The 17,435-nt window shown below is 39.2% G+C and overlaps 1 protein-coding gene and 1 non-coding gene across 2 annotated transcripts; one reads left to right on the top strand and one right to left on the bottom strand.

Annotated features, from left to right (window-relative positions):
* The first annotated feature begins 1,588 nt into the window (after positions 1-1,588).
* Positions 1,589-2,272, top strand: LOC116924557. Its single transcript, XM_045175566.1, has 3 exons — positions 1,589-1,741; positions 1,806-2,055; positions 2,133-2,272. Exons 1-3 carry the CDS (start codon positions 1,589-1,591, stop codon positions 2,270-2,272), a joined length of 543 nt encoding a protein of 180 aa, XP_045031501.1.
* A 7,240-nt stretch (positions 2,273-9,512) lies between these two features.
* LOC116933737 lies at positions 9,513-12,869 on the bottom strand. Its single transcript, XR_006648052.1, has 8 exons — positions 12,259-12,869; positions 12,062-12,195; positions 11,777-12,002; positions 11,607-11,718; positions 10,957-10,964; positions 10,268-10,306; positions 10,012-10,204; positions 9,513-9,949 (listed from the first exon to the last, which is right to left on the bottom strand). It is a non-coding gene; the product is annotated as an uncharacterized LOC116933737 (transcript).
* Positions 12,870-17,435: the final 4,566 nt, after the last annotated feature.

Here is a 17,435-nt window from a genome sequence, read left to right as displayed (position 1 = left end):
AACAAACGACTAGGAGTGCGGATTGATGTATCCAGCGACGAAAATCTAAGAATTGTCGCCGATGACATATCCGTAAGCCCAGTCAAGGCAGTGAACTTCGTGAACTTCGAAAAATCACTCAGCAGCGCTATACAAGGGACCTAATTTCCGACAAGAGTCACCAGGGAGTAGTTGCCACTAGCCTCTCCCTGGAAGACAAGTCGAAAGACATGGCTCGTCTAGTATCTTGCCGTACGCCCCTCTCCTTCGATATTGAATGATATTTTCACAGGGCCCGGCTCGACATTCTTTCTCTTCGGGGGCACTCGTGGTTTTGCTCACAGGAGCAAGATACGAGTTGCCGCCGATACGAAAAGGAAAACGAGCCCGGGTTTCATCTGCTTAACCACTGTGAAGAAGGTCTCCAGCTCACCACCAAGAGGCACAACACCATTTAAGATCTCTTGGAGTCGCTGCTAGTCAAGCCGGGACATGACGTCACGATCAACAATGCCATTCCCGGGCAAAGTTTAAGACCTGGGGTTGAATTTCAACTATCCGGTTTCCGGGTGATGGTCGACGTCGTGGTCTGCTATGACCAACCAGGGAGTATGGAGAATGCCTACCAGCGAAAGTATGATAAATATTCTTTGCATGGTAGGATTCTTTCCCTGGTTTTTGGGTCTTTTGGATCATAGTATCCCAGGAACGACGAAATCCGCTCGATTCTTGGAATCAATGGAAGATCCTGGGGTGCCTTTCGATTCAAGGCCCCATTAGCAGTAATCCAAAGATCAATGTTGATGATGTGTGCCCATTTCCATCATGGTGCTACAAACCCAAAAGCTGAGGAAATTCCTCCTGTCCTCGTTGAAACTTCCTACTGTCCTCGTTTGTTACCCAATAGATAAGTAGACTCTCTTCTATTTATTTTATTTCTGTCATTTTAGTAATATTTTTTAATTCACCCACCCCATACATGTTTATTCTCCCTCCGGAAACCCCTCCATAAAAACGAGCTACCATAAACGTAACATTCTATCATGATATTGGTATGTTTAGACTGGCAAATTATACAGAGAAATAATTTTGGCTTCCATCATTAAGAAATGAATTTTTGGAAAAAATTTAGCATTAAAAAAATTGACACTTTTCGCTCGTTGACCAAAATACCAGTAGAGAAACATAATTTTAATGAGTTTCGATCATTGGACTCCCACATACATAGACAGAGCTGGTTCTTCTTAACCAATCACTACGTATTGAAAAAAGAAATTCTAGATTTTTTAAAATGTGGTGTACGTAATTCTTACATAGTTGAACCCCAACGCTACACTGCTAATTGTGCAACTTGGCTTTAAAGAAATAGATCAAAATAAGACGTCTTCTGAAAGATATGATTTATTTAAAAAACGAACGTGGCTTAAGCGCGTCCTTATACCATCCTTTAGCGGCCCAGTACTGCACTTCCTAGTAATACAGATTTAAGATGAGTCACTGCATTAAATTGTTAAGTGGGGCATGATTAATTAAAAAATTTGTGTTACCTTAAATGGCTTAACAATTTTACCCCATAGATTCAGCTTAAAAGAAAGGGAAAATTGTCAAGATGGACGGAACGTACGGAGTAACAACTGTTGGATTTTCGCTTTTTCATCTACTATGCGAAGAAAACAAAAGGGAAAGTCAGCCAACAACTCAGTACTTTACGAAGACTGAAACAAGGGAAGATATTTCAGAATTTCTCTGTTTGTTTAGCGAGGTACGTATCTCAAAAGTTTGTGTTATTCTAATAGCAAAAGTACAAATGTTTTTTAATTAAATAGAACAACGATGTGAGCGTCACTAAAGTTAAAATTACTGACAAGGGTTGCAACGAAATTGCTGCTCTCGAAAAATATTTTCCTGGCACAGAACACATCCTCTGTCTCTTCCATGTTTTCAAAGCGGTGGATTCACGATTAAACCAAAAAGTCGGTGACAAAGCATTAACGCAGACTTGTAAGGAGGACATTCGCGAGCGCTTTCGCAATGCCGCCTATGAAGAAACTGCTGCAGATTTGAAATTGAAAAAACGTATCTACTACACAAGGTAGTACACATAACCTATTACATTTAAGCAAGAAAAATAATTACCGAGTGATCTTTGACAGGCGATGGGCAAGGAAGTCTTGCCGCCTACTTCCGTGACAATTGGTTCACCATCGAATCCAAGTGGACGAAACTTGGCCGCCGTCACCTGCCCACATTTGGAAATGGCACCAAAAACCTACAAAAAAGAAGCCTATACTGAAGCAACCGCTCAAATCACTCAAGCTTCCCTTAAACGTAGGAACAGTTTCAATCGAAGGTGTCTCTGTGTATCTGTTTTCCTAATCCGTCTGGAGCAGACCTGTTTTTATGAATTTCCGGTTTCATCGTTTGTTTACATGAGCAGACGATATTTTATCCTTATTTTTCGCGAAACCTTTTTGAAACCTTTTTAAAACAATAGCAAATATATTTAACGTTTTTATTCTTTTCTTTCCTTTTTTTATTATTTCTCTGCTCTTTTCTTTTATCTTCTTTGTATTCCTTTATTCCCTTTATTCTTTTACGAAAGTGGTCCCAGGGTTAGAATGGCAGAGGAAGGAGCATCTAGTAGAAACGCTACTAGAGTAAGAATCCATGGGAATGCTATTAAAATCCCAGTTGCTCTGCCAAACAAATTAAGATGTGGGGAACGAGCTTGCCAGGGTGAGCGGGGTAAAAAGGCCCTGGTCAGGGGAACGCAAGAGACAGTTGGCGGAGAAACACATCAAAGTTCGACACTCGAAGAGAGGGGTTCAGTTCACGACCCAGTATGTCTGCATTGGCTGCAAATAGGAGTTTAATTCCTTTATTTCAGCCGGCAGGCATGCAAGGCCCTGCACTGAGTCCCTTTCTTCCAGTATTCTCCACCAATCCCTCGAACTCACCGTTTCTTCTGAAATTGGTGGTTCGCAGGGGTCCCCAAATCCCGCTCACTCGCCTCTCCCAACTTTTACCCCTTGTAGAATCGAGGGGGACAAAATTATTTTAAGATACCTTGGAGGACCCACTAAATGTCCTAGGTGTGAATGGACTACCCTGGCACAGAACACCAGAGGCATGGGTAGTATTCATCGACACCTAGAGACAGCCCACACACTCCGACTTTTGAAATATTGGGAATGCGGAGTGTGTGGATTTGCTGGAGATGGCCCTACACTAAAAGGGCATTACCAGAGATTGCACTCAGCATCACATCAATCGTCCTCCATCCTTTCACCATGGTTTTTCAACGCGGATACCTCTATTCAGTATTCTTCTGTGGTAGCGACCTTCCAAGAGGAGATCGCTGTCACAGAATATGACCGTCAAGAGTTATCCGTGATGGGAATGCCGGCGATCGAGGAGGAGGGGCCTGGTAATGCCCAATCTCCAGCAAATTTTACCCATAGCCCAATTTTAATTCTTTAGAGGGAGTTCGTCGCATCTTTTAATACACAAAATTTTAGTTGGCTCTACGAACTCCCTCCACAAGAAATTTCTTATCCACCACCTGTAGCTCCGGAAGGGCCACCACCCGATCCCCTTCACGAGACCCAACCCTTTTCCCCCAGTCAGCAAAATGTTCGAGAATGCAGCCAAGACAGCTCAGAAGAGCAAAGCCAAAGAGGCGGCGATTTCGCTTGTCTCTAGGTACCTGATTTTCTGAGCTGCGAGACTCTTCTTGATCTCGAAGGCGTCCTCGAACGTTGCACTGCTGACTGGATCCCCAAAGCACAGATTTTAGAAGACCCTAGCCCTGGAAAACCCCGAGGAAACCCTAATGGTAGAAAAAGAAACCAAAACCGGCAGATGCAGAAGGGCCGGTGACAGATCAAGGCGTACAGAGCGAGGAAGATTCAACGGCTCTTTAATATTTACCGAAGAAGAGCAGTTGGAGAGGTGCTCGGAGATCGTTCACCCTCGTACGATGGCACTGTTGAAGCTGCGGAGGAATACCTCGAGAGGACTTACCACCGCTCGAGTCTACCTTCGCAACAGTGCCAGAGTGCGAGGGTACTCTACGACACCTGCGACTGGTCCCATCCATCAAGGGACCAGATGGACTTCGTCAATCGTGCGCCTAGCCAAAAAGAGCTTGAGGCTACACTTCGCCGGGCTACATATACATCACCAGGGGTCGATGGCCTAGAATATCGACATCTAAGGGACCTCGACCCCGACTGCATTTTCTGAAAACAGTTTGTAGAATGGTTTGGAAGATTGGAATTCCTAACTGTTGGAAAATATCGCGAACAGTCCCCATCTTTAAGAAAGGGGACACTAGCGATTATTCCAACTTTAGGCTCTTAGACTCTTTCCCGTTTATTTTATTTATGTAATTTTAGTAATATTTTAAAATGCAACTACCTCATACATGTTTATTCCCCTTCCGGAAACCCCTCCATAAACTTAACCATATATGCAAAATTCATTACTATTATAGGCATGTTTAGACTGACAAATTATAAAGTGAAATATTTGTTGCTTCCATCATTAGGAAATCAGTTTTGAATAAAATATAGCATTTAATAAATCGACTTTTTGCGCTCTTTGACCAACATACCAGAGGAGAGACATAAATATTATGAGTTTTGACCATTGGACTCCCACATCATAGACAGAGCTTCTTCTTTTTTATGTTAGATATTTTGTATGTAAATGTTGCAGATAATATAAAGGGGTCAAGTTCTCGTATGCTAGACTCATTTGGAAATGTTCCGAGAAAAGCCGTAAAGATTAAACAAAACCGAAGTATTGTATTTTCGTCGAAATTCGTATGTCTAAAGGGGTCAGGTTCTCGTATGCTAGACTTTGGAAATGTTCCGAGAAACGTCATAAAAATTAAACAAAAGCGAAGTATATAATTTGCTGTCATGTTAGCCACAGAAAATGAAGAATTTGAAATTTGACTTACTTAGTGGCAAAAACCACGCTGGTTGTATTGAATACCCGAACACGAGGTTACAGTACGAAAATAGGGAGCGACAGGTGGTGGCTGTCCGCCACCACGATAACGATCCAGACTAACCTCGTTGCTTCTTTTCGCACCATCTTCGACTAAGGGTGGACGTTCATTAAAAGAATAAAACAAAATAAGGGTGCCACTGCGAAATTAGTCCTAGAGGTGTAAAAGGGGTGAGGATGGTGACGGAAGTGTAAGAGATGGTAACATATTAGCAAAAACAAGGGGATATTAGTTCAGTCAAGGTCATACAGGTTCAGACTTGGCTGCCCTCCGGCGACATACACATACAGAATCAAAATGTAAATTAGCTCTAACGACTTCTGTCGTTAACATTAAATAATCGCTCTGAAAATTCTACTAGTAACATGATTGGCGTATCACATATTTTCATCGAAATTCGTATGTTTAGACGATAACGTAAAGTTCCAATTCGTTATTTATTTTGCATAACAGTTGTGGTTAGCAAATAAGATTGATACTTATTGTTAAACTGTCCCCAAAAGGAAAAAAAGATTGTTCAATAAGAGGAAAATGTGATGAAGAACAAAATGGATGTTGAGCGGAACCGTCGATACGTTATATGTGGCTATGCTACGATCTCTTGCCATTTTAAACTGAAGAAAGTATATAATTTCGGTTAATTTAATTGGTTTAATCCACAATTCTATCAAGATTTAAATTAGATCAGTACCTGTTTCCAGAACTGGCTAAGGAAAATAAAGATAAACTTATTATGATTCTTTAACAACGGGATGTAACAGACGTTGTGTGGATGACTGATGCTAGTACATCTAAGTCTTGTTTCAAATTTGAAGCTCTAACGAACCATTTTACATGCACAAATTCCGTGTTTAGATCGGCTATGTTAGGAATTCAAAATATTGACAATGAAACAGCTGACGGATATGTGAAACTAATAAAAAAGCTTGCAGTGCAAAGCAAGCACCAATGACTAATGGAACGCGTTGTTAAGGGAATGATTATTAACACAGTATTTAAATAGTAGAAACACACATAGTTATTTTATAGAATATATAATTTTTAAGCGTTAGCTCACCATTACCATACTGCTAGGGAGTTAAAGAAATAAGAGGTAAAAGGTATAAACAGTATCCAAGTAAGTGGTAGACAAAACGGGTTTAGGAAACTGCCAATCAAGTTGTTGCTGGAACCCATCGTTGACACCTGGTCTCATCAACTATAATTGGAAAATGAATGTCAGTGTAGTTTTTATAGGTCCTCTGTACTTCAAGATAACATACGAAAAAAATAATCTAATAAAGATGAATCATTTAACGAGATTCTAAGTGAAATAGTCAACACTCGTGTTAATTAGCGCAATCAACTTCAACTGTTGCTGGAAGCGGCTGGGAAAAAATCTGCTGACACCTGGTCTCAACGAGTACAGTTTAAGAAAAAGATAAATAGAAAAAAACATTCGAGGGGAAGAAAGAAAGAGATAGATTCTCCTGGTCTGTTCTAGTGCTTTTTAGGAAATCAATAAACCAGTCCATTCCGATGTACTCTGTTCTACTCCGTGTTTGATCCCATTAAACCACCGTAGTTTCTCAAATTGCTTTCTTGGTAGGGACTTAGATCGTGAATAGATCTGCGGATTGTTTTTATGTTGAAATATATGAGATGGATATTTTCCAAAATTGTTTCTCCTCTCTGACGTAAAAAATATTTTACGTTAATATGCTTTGTTCGTTGATGGTTGTTCGGACTATAAGTTAGGGCAGTCGCACATTTCCTGTCGCATTGTATTGAAACCTAACCCACGTACTTTCCTAGCTCAATCAAGATGCTTTATAGCGATACGGTTTCCCTTGGTCCTTCCGAAGCCGCATAAATTTACAAGTTAGTGGTTGAAAGTGTCATTGAGTGCTGACGCCGACTACGTCAAGATATTGTTCCACCGTCAAATGAAAACAGTACGCCTGTAGTTGATTTTTGTGCTGAGTTGTTCTGCTTCAAAGTAGGCATCACTTAACCCTCGTAGAAAATGAACTGTTTCGTAACCAAAGCAGATTGCATGGTGAGAAGTTTTGGCTAGGTATTCGTTTACACCTTCCCAATATATTTCACCAGGATTCAGTAAAAATGCTGCTGCTTGGTTGGTTGGTTTTCAATGCAATGTTTGCATGAGTCTTTTCCTTTAAATACATAATTGAAACGATACATTCTCTAAAGACACCTTACTCATTTTGAGGCGTTTCTCTTCAGTGTGCGGAAACATTGGTTGATTAGGGTGGAAATTCAGATCGACAGGGATACTGACTTGGTTACAGTATCCATTCTGTACCTTTTTAGGATTTTAGCCAAAAAATCTGGTTGGTTGACAAAAAAATTTTTCGGTTCCAACACGACCATTTTGTTACTACACACCAGGCCATCATCCACGTAAATAATCACGATGGTGTATTCTCCTCATGGTTGAGAATGGTAGTTTATATACAGGGATCGTGAAGACACCGAGTGAGGCCAAATTTAGTTAGGAATTAATAAAATTTGTCTAAGTGGCATACCCATTTTTTTTGTCCTGGCAGTAAGTGTCCTTCAGGTTGCTGTAAAAAAATTTATTCTCCCAATTCCCGGGAAAAAAAGGTGGTTTTTATGTCCAGCTGAATCGTATTCAGATCTCTGGACGCTGTGATGGCTAATACCAACCGGATAGAGTAGTGTCTTACCACTAGCAAATAAGTATAAAGGTAGTAAATTCCGTAAATCTGTGTGTATCCGTACGCTACAAGTCTGGCCTTGTATCGAGGAGAAACATCTTTGTAGCCAGGATTAAAGTCTAAACCCTGAATAAGAAAGGTGACATTTTTTTGCTTTTCTTTCAGGTTTAATTGGGGAGACTGATCATGTTTGGTTCTTCATAAAAGATTGAAGCTCATCCTCTATTGCTTCTTTTCATTTCATTGATGAACTGCAAGATATGGCATCCTTGTAGTTGATAAGGATGTACGTCTCAATCAACAAGGCACTGGCAGGTTTATAGGGTTCTTGGTCTAGTATCATGGAATCAAATATTTTTTTCAAAAGTACATTATTCATGGCCACTATTCCTTTTCTATGATTCCTTCCTTTGGATTAAGCAGCAATGCATTTTTATCTTCGAAAGACGTCGAAACCATGAAAGTGGGGAGAAGAGGGTGACATTACCTCAGCCGGAATTTGGTTAGGTGGGCTTGTGTTAGCCGAAGGAACTGCAGTCATTGCTTGTTCGGTGTTATTGTTTTCTGTGTCTTGAGGGGATTGATTATTACCATTTTCTTAGTGGGGGTATCTTCAACATCCATCAGTCCAGCTGTTGATCATCCGTGACATCATCATTTTCCAGATAAAACCACCGTGTTCATCTGGTGTGACCAACGTTCCATCTAGATTCTCAGGTATAGAATGGTCGCCATCGACAGTAACAGTCTGTTCAGTTTGGTGTTCCAAGAATGGGTCTAATGATGATTAACTAAAGGTTTCTGTTGCCAATTGATTGGCCCTCTCTTCTTTATAGCTAGATGATTCGTCAATTATTACATTTTTACTAATCACAATCTTTTGTTGTGTCGGTATGTAGGTTCTTTATGCTTTATTGGTTTCACAACAGCCAACTTTGATTCCTTCAAGGCATTTAGCTAGGCTACAACTTAGCTCTTCTGGCATCCGGTATGTGAAAGTACATCTTGGATCCCAAAATCTGATGCAAGATAGGTTAGGTTTTCGTTTGAACAAAATCTCAAATGGTGAAATCACAGATTTTGCTGATTGTACTGTGTACAAAATATATTTGACATATGCCACTGTCTCAGCCCACAGCCAAAGAGGCACCTTTCTCCACCAGATCATGCTGGTGTCCACCCGTTTCGGCACTTTTTTCGGCACTTTCGATTTTGGCGGTTTCGGCACCCATATAAAATGCTTGGTCCCCCCCGTTATTTAAAATCTCCTCGTTTATTAAGAAATCTTTCCGTTTCGGCACTAATATTCTCCGTTTCGGCACCAATTGTGTCTCTTTTGGCACCAACTGTGTCCGTTTCGGCACAAAAAAAAATTATGTTGCAAGTCATATAGGGATGCTAGACATTCAGGCCAGTGGCCTGAAAATTTTCGGTACTTTACAGGCCTGTCGACTTTACACTTTGTTCAGGCCACTAGTGGCGCTAGCTGTATGGGTTCTGGAAGTCAGCGCCACCACCACCACTCGACTTATGCTTATGCTGTCTGTCGTGAAATTGTCAGTCGCGTGGTCGCGTAGTAACAGAGCGGAGCTCTTGATTTTTTTTCCTTTTTTTATTCGCGTGGTGTTTGCTGATATTTCTTCAAACTGGATTTCATTTTTGAGCTTGATTTTATTTGTGAGTACTTGTTGTATTTATTGTTTGAACAACTCTGGAATGTTGAATTTTTTTTTGGTGAACACCCGAACCGGTGGCACGGTGAACTGTTCACTATGGAATGTGTCATTTTTTTCGGTAAACACCCGAACCGATTTGGGTTTGGTGAAATTTTTGAATATTTTTTGGTGAACACAGTGTTCTCTTTGTATTTCTTTTTTTTAAGCCATCCAATACAATTTTGTTCATACACTTAATTTCTATTCTGTCTCTAACTGAAAGAGACGAGCATCGTTCTCCGTTTTTGCATATTTAATTGCGTTGAACTTTTGTAAATATCTGCACATTGTTCTAAAAGTTCTGCGGTCGTTATCTTTTGTTTGGAATAGTCGTTCCACAAACCAAACAGTTTTAAATTTAATTCTTTGAAAGTTTTTCGCTGTCTTCTCAGTTGTTGACCCTGTTCAAGCATCTTTGTGTATATATCAACCTGTATAGCCTCCTCGTAGAGAACTTCGAGGAGAATATACAGGTTGAGGCCTTTACTGCTAATGCTAAGTCCAGCGTGATTTGCTAGATGTGTGTGCCAGCCTTCAACGTCATTAGTGGTTCTCACCTAAAGCATGTTAGAGTGAATTTAATCATTTGAATGTTTTAAATTATATTTTCTTTTAATACCTTTTGCATGAAGACCGACCAAACTTTAGGAGGCCAAAGCAAGCTGTCGATCCAGGTATTTGTCATGTAGTTGTACAGTTTTCGCATCATAGTTCGGTTATCCCTGTTTTCAATTTCCCAGACAGCTGATCTTAAATTTGCAAAGGCAGTAGGGATTTTTCCATGTGGGAGGAGATGGAGAGACATCATTTTCCTGCAATAGTTAGTAAATACATCTGTTAAGTTCCACAATAAATATAGAAATATTCACACTCACTTGCAAATCCCACGAATTAGCATGTCTGTACGATATGCTCTTATTAAACCTATAATATTCATTAATATATTTCAAAATTTTACTAATTAATTTGTCTGTCTTATTTTACCCAATGATTTTATGCGGCGAAAAATACACTGGGTCCAATGGAAGCCACATCCAAATATTTTAACACCAATACCAAACTCTTTTTCAATAGCCAGCCACACTGACTTCTCAAAATCAACGACACATTCTTTCATGGCGTAACTGTACAAATAAATAATGTCTCGTAATTACTACATTCATAGTCATAAAAAATGTAGAGTTATACCTGTTACCGAGAATGACAGTTTTTATGTGTTTCAGCAAACGTATGTAGTCCTTTTGAGTCCTACTAGACATGAGGACAAAACATAATGGAACCATTTTCTTTTCGTTTCCATATCGAATGAAAGCGTGTATCGTCCACATCTGCATAAATGGTTTTTGATGATGCTAAATGTTCCATCCATGTACCATCTTTTAGCATTTTTTAATAGCCGAGCAGTGTTGCCACGAAATAATTTTCTCTGAAGCCAAAAAAGTTGCCAAATCGGGCAAATAAAGCCACTTGAAATTTTTAAAAAGCCATTTTTGAAGCCATTTGAATTGTAAAAAAAAAACCACTTTTAAAGCCACTTTCTTAAAAATAAAAATAACGATTAAACCTAGTAAGCTCAGTATTTTTGGTGTATTCTTTGTTTTCCTGGTTAGGTTTGCCACTAGGATTCAATTTGAGAAGTCAGAGATCAGACAGAGTATCAAACCTGGATAGAGCATCAGGCAGCAAGACATTGAAAATTTAACATTTTAAAAATACGAATCCCATTAGTCATCAAGACATTAAGGGCAAGAAATAGTAGCGCTCGATTGCACCTTCTTGGCTAGTCCGGTACCGGACTACCGGGTACGGGTACTGGCCTTACTACAGTACTGCTACTTAGCTACTAGTACTAGGCCAGTAGGACAGTAGGTCTGCTGACTGCTGTTTACTGAAAGCTGAAGCCCTGCCCCGGAATTCAATGCTGTCATGCTGAAAGCTGAATTTGCTGATACGCATATGCTTTATATCGTAATACCGACTGCAGTTAACGTTGCCAAATTTATTTTTAAAAATATTTTATTCGCTAAAACTAAAATAAGCCCATTTTGAAGCCAAATCATGGGAAAATTTTGGAAAAAGCCAGAAATAACCAAAAAGCCAGAAAAAAACTAGAAAAGCCAATCGTCCAATTTTTAACCAAAAAAAACCCAAAATGGCTCCAGAAAGCCACTTGTGGCAACACTGTAGCCGCGCCTGTTTGTTAGTGAAACACACTTTGTGTCTGCGCTTAGCGGTTACTACGTCATGAAGGTTTAGCCCATCCGGAATTCCATCGTCCTCAAATGAAAAATCCAGTGTTTTTGGATTTTTTGGACGAGTCTTCGCTCTAAACAATGTTTGGAATTTTTTAAATAAATACTTAGGCAAGAAATGTGTAAAAATACCTAGCCATGTTGACTGATTTACAGACTTGTGTTCTATTCACAAGTTTCATTCTCCTATTTGATGCAAAGTGCTTAGCGATGATGGGGTCGGTAATGGCCTTAGCAAATTTCCCCTTATTTTTCAATCCTTCACGCTTAGCGTCCCTGTAAATGACTAGCGACTCATATATATTTTCTTGTTTTGGGCAGGAAGTAATGCACACTACTCGCTGGATGATTGCATTGCCTGAAATCAGAATAAGCATTAAATAATACAAGAAATCTTTAAAAAGACGATGTATGTACCTGATTGCAAAACTGTGCATTTGCAAGGATTCTGCTGTGGTCGATGATTACACCGATAAAGAATACCATTACTCAGCACCTTCCAGACACCAAACTTGTATCCATGTTTGCGGTCAACAAGTATATTACTTAACCTAGATTTAAAAATAGCACGTTAGAAAAAAAAACGTAAAAGAACAATGAATAGTATTTCTTACTTCTTTCATGCTTTAAATACAAGTTTCCAGCCCATGTGTGTAGCCCGCTGACGTTTACGTTGCTGAGAAGACCCCTCAGTCACAGGAGCGAGTGTTTCTTCGCCTAATGATAGATCACTCTTGGTAATATCTGCGTTTGATTCGTCGCTTTGACTCCTTGACAAAGATTGCCTCTCGGCTGAATGATTATGGGCTCGACGACGTTCCTCCCAACGACGTCCTCGAGAAGGCGTTCCTATCGCGCGACGACAACGCCGACGACTTCGTGTGGGTGGGGTACTTGGCTCACTCTCTTCTTCACTCTCTCTTTCACTCTTCTCGCTATTTCCTTCATTCTCTTCTTCACTCTCTCTTTCACTCTTCTCGCTATTTCCTTCATTCTCTTCTTCACTTCCTCTTATATCACTTTGCTCACTCTCTTCTTCGATTTCTCTTTCACTCTCCACGCTATTTCTTTCATTCTCTTCTTCACTTCCATCTTCACTTTCATCATCCGGTGTAGGTATGATATTAGGTTCTTCAACCATTACAGGGATAGATCCCCTTGATGAATGTCGTTGAGCGGCTTCCAGGTATTGAGCGGCTTCCTCTGGTGTCAGTTCATTAAAAGTTAATTGACCTAAGCCAATTTTGATTTTAACAAAACGAATCAACAATGTAACAAAATTCTATTACCTGTTTGACCTTGGATTGTCAATGCATTTGGCCGAATCGGTTGATTAGGAACAGCCAGCCCACGTCCACCACGTCTACCTCTGCCTCGCACAACCCACTCAGAATCACCACTAACCTCATAATCTGCCAACCGGCTGGGCTGTTTCCTCGATCTAGTGGGTCTTTCCATGATATACTTAATAAAATTCAAATAAACTTTAATAAACTTGCTAATAAAGCGTCTAAGAACAAAGTGAGCAAAATTTCACAATATATTATAACACGACACCTAGTGGAATTTATTGTTTACGAATTTTGGGGGCGGTGCCGAAACAGACAAAAATAGTGCCGAAACGGACAAAAGTGGCTAAGAAAACATACATTGTAATCTAATACTTAGGACCACCTCTGGTGGCGGTGCCGAAAAAGACAATCGCAGTGCCGAAACGGAAAAAATTGGTGCCGAAAACAACAAAATTCAAAGTGCCGAAAAAAGTGCCGAAACGGGTGGCAACCGATCATGCTTCTTGCTTCCTCCACCACCGAACGATTTTTACGCTCTACGACGCCATTTTGGGTAGGCGTATAAAAACCGTTCACTGGTATCGTGTCTAGTGCCCCAGTTCACGTAACCAGTTGGTGAATTTGGTTCTCAGATATTCGCCACCATTATCTCATCTTGACGTCTTCATTGTATTTTCGGTCTGCGTCTTGATAGTAGTCTGGAAAGATCGGAATTGGGTTGGATCTTCTGATTTATTTTTCATGAAGTATGCAATGAAAAAACCGCTGAAGTCACCTTTGAAAATGGCAAAATATTAAGCTCCTGCTAAGGATGTATAAGACATTGGGCCATTCACATCAGAGTGAATACATTCACCAATTCGGTCGGTTTTCCGTCTTCCTACCGGGAAGATTAGGCCCTTTTTCACTTCCACTGCATGGCATTGCGTCACATTTGGGCTCCAAGGAAGTATCCAGGTTGATGCCTTTGACTAAGTTCATGCTGAACATTCTTCGAATATTCTTAGGATTGGTGTGACCCAATCTTAGATGCGGTTTCTTCAGAGTTATTCTCGGATCTAATGTTGGGATGACATTATGTGCGTCCAGCTCATTCGTCTCTAAGAACAAGTTGGTCATCATGGAAAAAGTTGACTTTGCTATAATCCATCATCAGTTGTAGAACCGACGGAAAAAAGGTTTCTGCCGGGTCCTGGCACATGTAACACCTTAAAAATTGTGATGGTTTTTTCTTTTCCATTCACCTGTGGAAATAATGCTATAACAATTATTATAGCATATAGCTCAGTGGTAGAAACGACAGAATTTCATTTATGACGTGTTTGTCAGCTGTAGGGGCATTCATGTCTCTTAATTTGTTTGCAATGGCAAAGATTCTATTGAAATGGTTTCTTGTTGTGTCTTTTATTAAAGGGAAAAACAAAATGAATGTGATATAATGCATCATTAGTCATCTTTGTTAACTGGACTGATACCTTCTTCACCTTTGTAGTTCTATATTGCTTGCAGGTATTGATTTTCAGAATCCTTTGCTCTTCCAGAATATTGTGTGGATATTTTAAGCCCCATTTCTCTGGCCGTCCCTAGCTCATAGATGATTTGTTTCTGGAATTGCTCCATTGTGGCAATAAGGAGATTTCTTCACGTTACATCTTTGTGTTTCCATGATTCAACGGATGCCTGGTTGGTCACTACTTCTTTCTGCATTAATCACCTGTAAATAGAGTGAGTGTCAGAATTTAGATCAATTCGTGATTTTTGATATTCTCTTCTTATTTTTGCAGGAGTGCAAAAACAAATGCATTATTGAACAATGAATAAAAGCTGCTTTGTAGCTTCGATGAGAACTTCCATGTCAGAATGTGAATTTCCTTCGTATGGGTCATACAAAATCCTTCTTCTAGCAACCATACTGAACCCACATTACAAAACTGCTGGATTTCCGAATGAGGAAGCAGTTGAAGGAGCGAAAAGTAAATTAATTTGATTTCTTTGTCTTATTTATTTTATTTTCCATATTTTAACATTAGAGGGGAGTTATTTCGGAAGGATTCTATAATTGATGATAACGACAATGACATAGATATAGGTGCAATCGAGTTATCAGCAAGTCAACGCCCTAAATATATTTTTGATGGTCTGGATGGAAATTACGCCATAGCCAATCAGTCTGCAATAAATTGTTCAGGACCTCGCTGCGAAGTAGAATCATATTTAACTGAGCTGACTATGAAACATGAAAACTCTTTCCAATATTGGAAGGCGCCACAAGATCAATACCGTCGTCTAAATATATCAGCGAGAAAAGAACTCTGTATAATCGTCAACAGTGTTCCCTGTGAACACATCTTTTCCAAAATGAATCATCTTTAAACTCTCTCCTTGAATCATTATTACCGAGTATATACTCGAGAATTTGCCGAGTAGTAACCCGAAATACTCATAATAGCATACTACTCGACAACACTAAAACCTAATGTTACAAATGGAGAGATCCTAGAACGCTTAACTAATTAGTAAAAAAGAAATACACACAAAGAATACACGTAACAAGTATATTTCTAAACGCGAAAGGTAGCCAGCCGCAAAAACTCCCGCTTTTCGACCACTACTCTATAACACGTCTCGGATTTGAACATGGAGTGCTCTGAATAATTCCTCTCCATATTTGTATTTGTATACGGAAGAGGAGCCTATCCATGCACCATCTAGTACTCGCACATCAAAGTATGAGAAAAGAGCTTATATGACAAAGTCAAGGCATATCGCAACACTAAAAATGTACTTTTTGCCTCATTTGTATTTCTAAATTTTTTTTCTATCATAAGAACTTTTATTTACAAGTAAAAGGTTATTAAAGTTTATAGAAATATGAAAAAAGGTCAACATGCACCACAAAGAATTTTTATCCCTGAGTTCCGGTGCGGTAGGGGAGACCGAACCAATCTTGGACAGTTCTGGTTTTCCCTTTGTATCTCCACTCCCTTTCAAGCAATTTTATTTATTTTTTTCAGAATCAATTATTTGTGTTCCCTGCACCTTTCTAATTTTTTTCAACGATGTAACTTCAAAATTGTAGAAGTTACATCGAATTCAATTTTTGGGTGTTTTTGACCAAGCCGGGATTGGATTGGACAAACCCCCCTACCAGGTTAGACACGGTCCAAAAAGGGGGAAAGACATATTAAGAAATATGTCAATATTTAAAAAATATTGTGTGATAGTTATTTGTGTAGGGACTGATTCAAACACATTTTCTTGACGATATAACTCAAAATGAAAGTTTTATCTTATACAAGAAATTACTTGTTTTGGTCAATATAGAAGATATTACAAGGGTTGTAGCATAAATTAAACTGATTCTTTATTAATTGGTTTTATTTGTATCGATTCAGAGGAAGAAAGCGAAATTTGTCTGCTGTTCATTTTTTTCCATTCATAGCTGCCTCAACTGTCGCTCTTGCTAGTGAAAATTTGATTTCTGGGGAAATTTATTTCGTTACAATTAATTTTTCAAGAGGTACGTGTTTAAATATTGGTCTTTAATATTTGTTCATATTACTGGATACAATTTAGATGATAAAATTATGTTTATAACACGAATGTATGTAACGTAATGAGTTCCTTTGCATTCAACATGAGAACGAATCAGTATAATTTAAGCAAATTCTATTACTTTTATAGGTATATATATGTTTTGGATTGCTGATTATTAACAGAAAGATACTTTAGAACAGAAACAGCTGAAAAAGTTGCTACACTATGGTACAGATATAACGCTCCAGTTTCCTTTGATGAAGAATGTCAGCATTATCCACGTTAATGTTAATCATAAAAGTAAGTGGTGGGTTGTGTCTTGTGAGCAGCATGTATTTAACTGTTAAGTTATTGTTGACTGTTAACTATTCAATAGATGCCACGGAATCACATAAGAAAAAGAAGCCAACCACCACCGTCTGAAAAATTCTTGCACTTGGCTGTTGAGGATGTTCTACGTGGAAAAACTTCTATAAGAAAAGCTGCTGAGAAATTCAACCTAAAGCCTTCTACTGTAGGATTCTACAGTAAAAGATACTCTTCATGTGGGCTACTACCTCCTGCAGAAATCAAACGTCCTCAGCAATCTACTCACATTTTTCCAGTTCACATGGAATCAGAACTAGCCGATTACTAGAAGACTTGTACTCTTATCAACCACGGAATGTCACCAGATGAAACTGGAATAATTGCACTATCATTTGCAACTGCGAATGCTGTAGCTACGCCACCGGAATGGAAAAAAACATGAGAAAGCATCTGAAGATTGGCTTTGTGGCTTCCCTAAACGCAATAGTTCTTTATCTATCAGAAACTCAGAGCAAACCAGTCAAGCTAGAGCCGCAGGATTCAATAAGACGGTTGTGGACACTTACTTCGACAAGCTGCAGAGCTTGTTTATTAAATACAAATTCAAAGCAAACGAAGTATTTAATGCTGATCAAACAAACAACCCAACTGTT

The sequence above is a fragment of the Daphnia magna genome, linkage group LG6 (genome assembly GCF_020631705.1).
Source record: "Daphnia magna isolate NIES linkage group LG6, ASM2063170v1.1, whole genome shotgun sequence".
In the NCBI taxonomy this organism is placed as follows: Eukaryota; Metazoa; Arthropoda; class Branchiopoda; order Diplostraca; family Daphniidae; genus Daphnia; species Daphnia magna.
Note: the sequence above shows the minus strand (reverse complement) of the source record. Positions and strands in the feature narration are given on the sequence as shown.

Excerpts from the sequence above, each read along its gene's own strand:
- LOC116924557 (XM_045175566.1), top strand. The coding sequence starts at position 1,589 with ATGGACGGAACGTACGGAGTAACAACTGTTGGATTTTCGCTTTTTCAT. Across the intron at positions 1,742-1,805 it reads TTCTCTGTTTGTTTAGCGAG|AACAACGATGTGAGCGTCAC; the intron begins GTACGTATCTCA and ends TTAATTAAATAG. Across the intron at positions 2,056-2,132 it reads AGATTTGAAATTGAAAAAAC|GCGATGGGCAAGGAAGTCTT; the intron begins GTATCTACTACA and ends GATCTTTGACAG.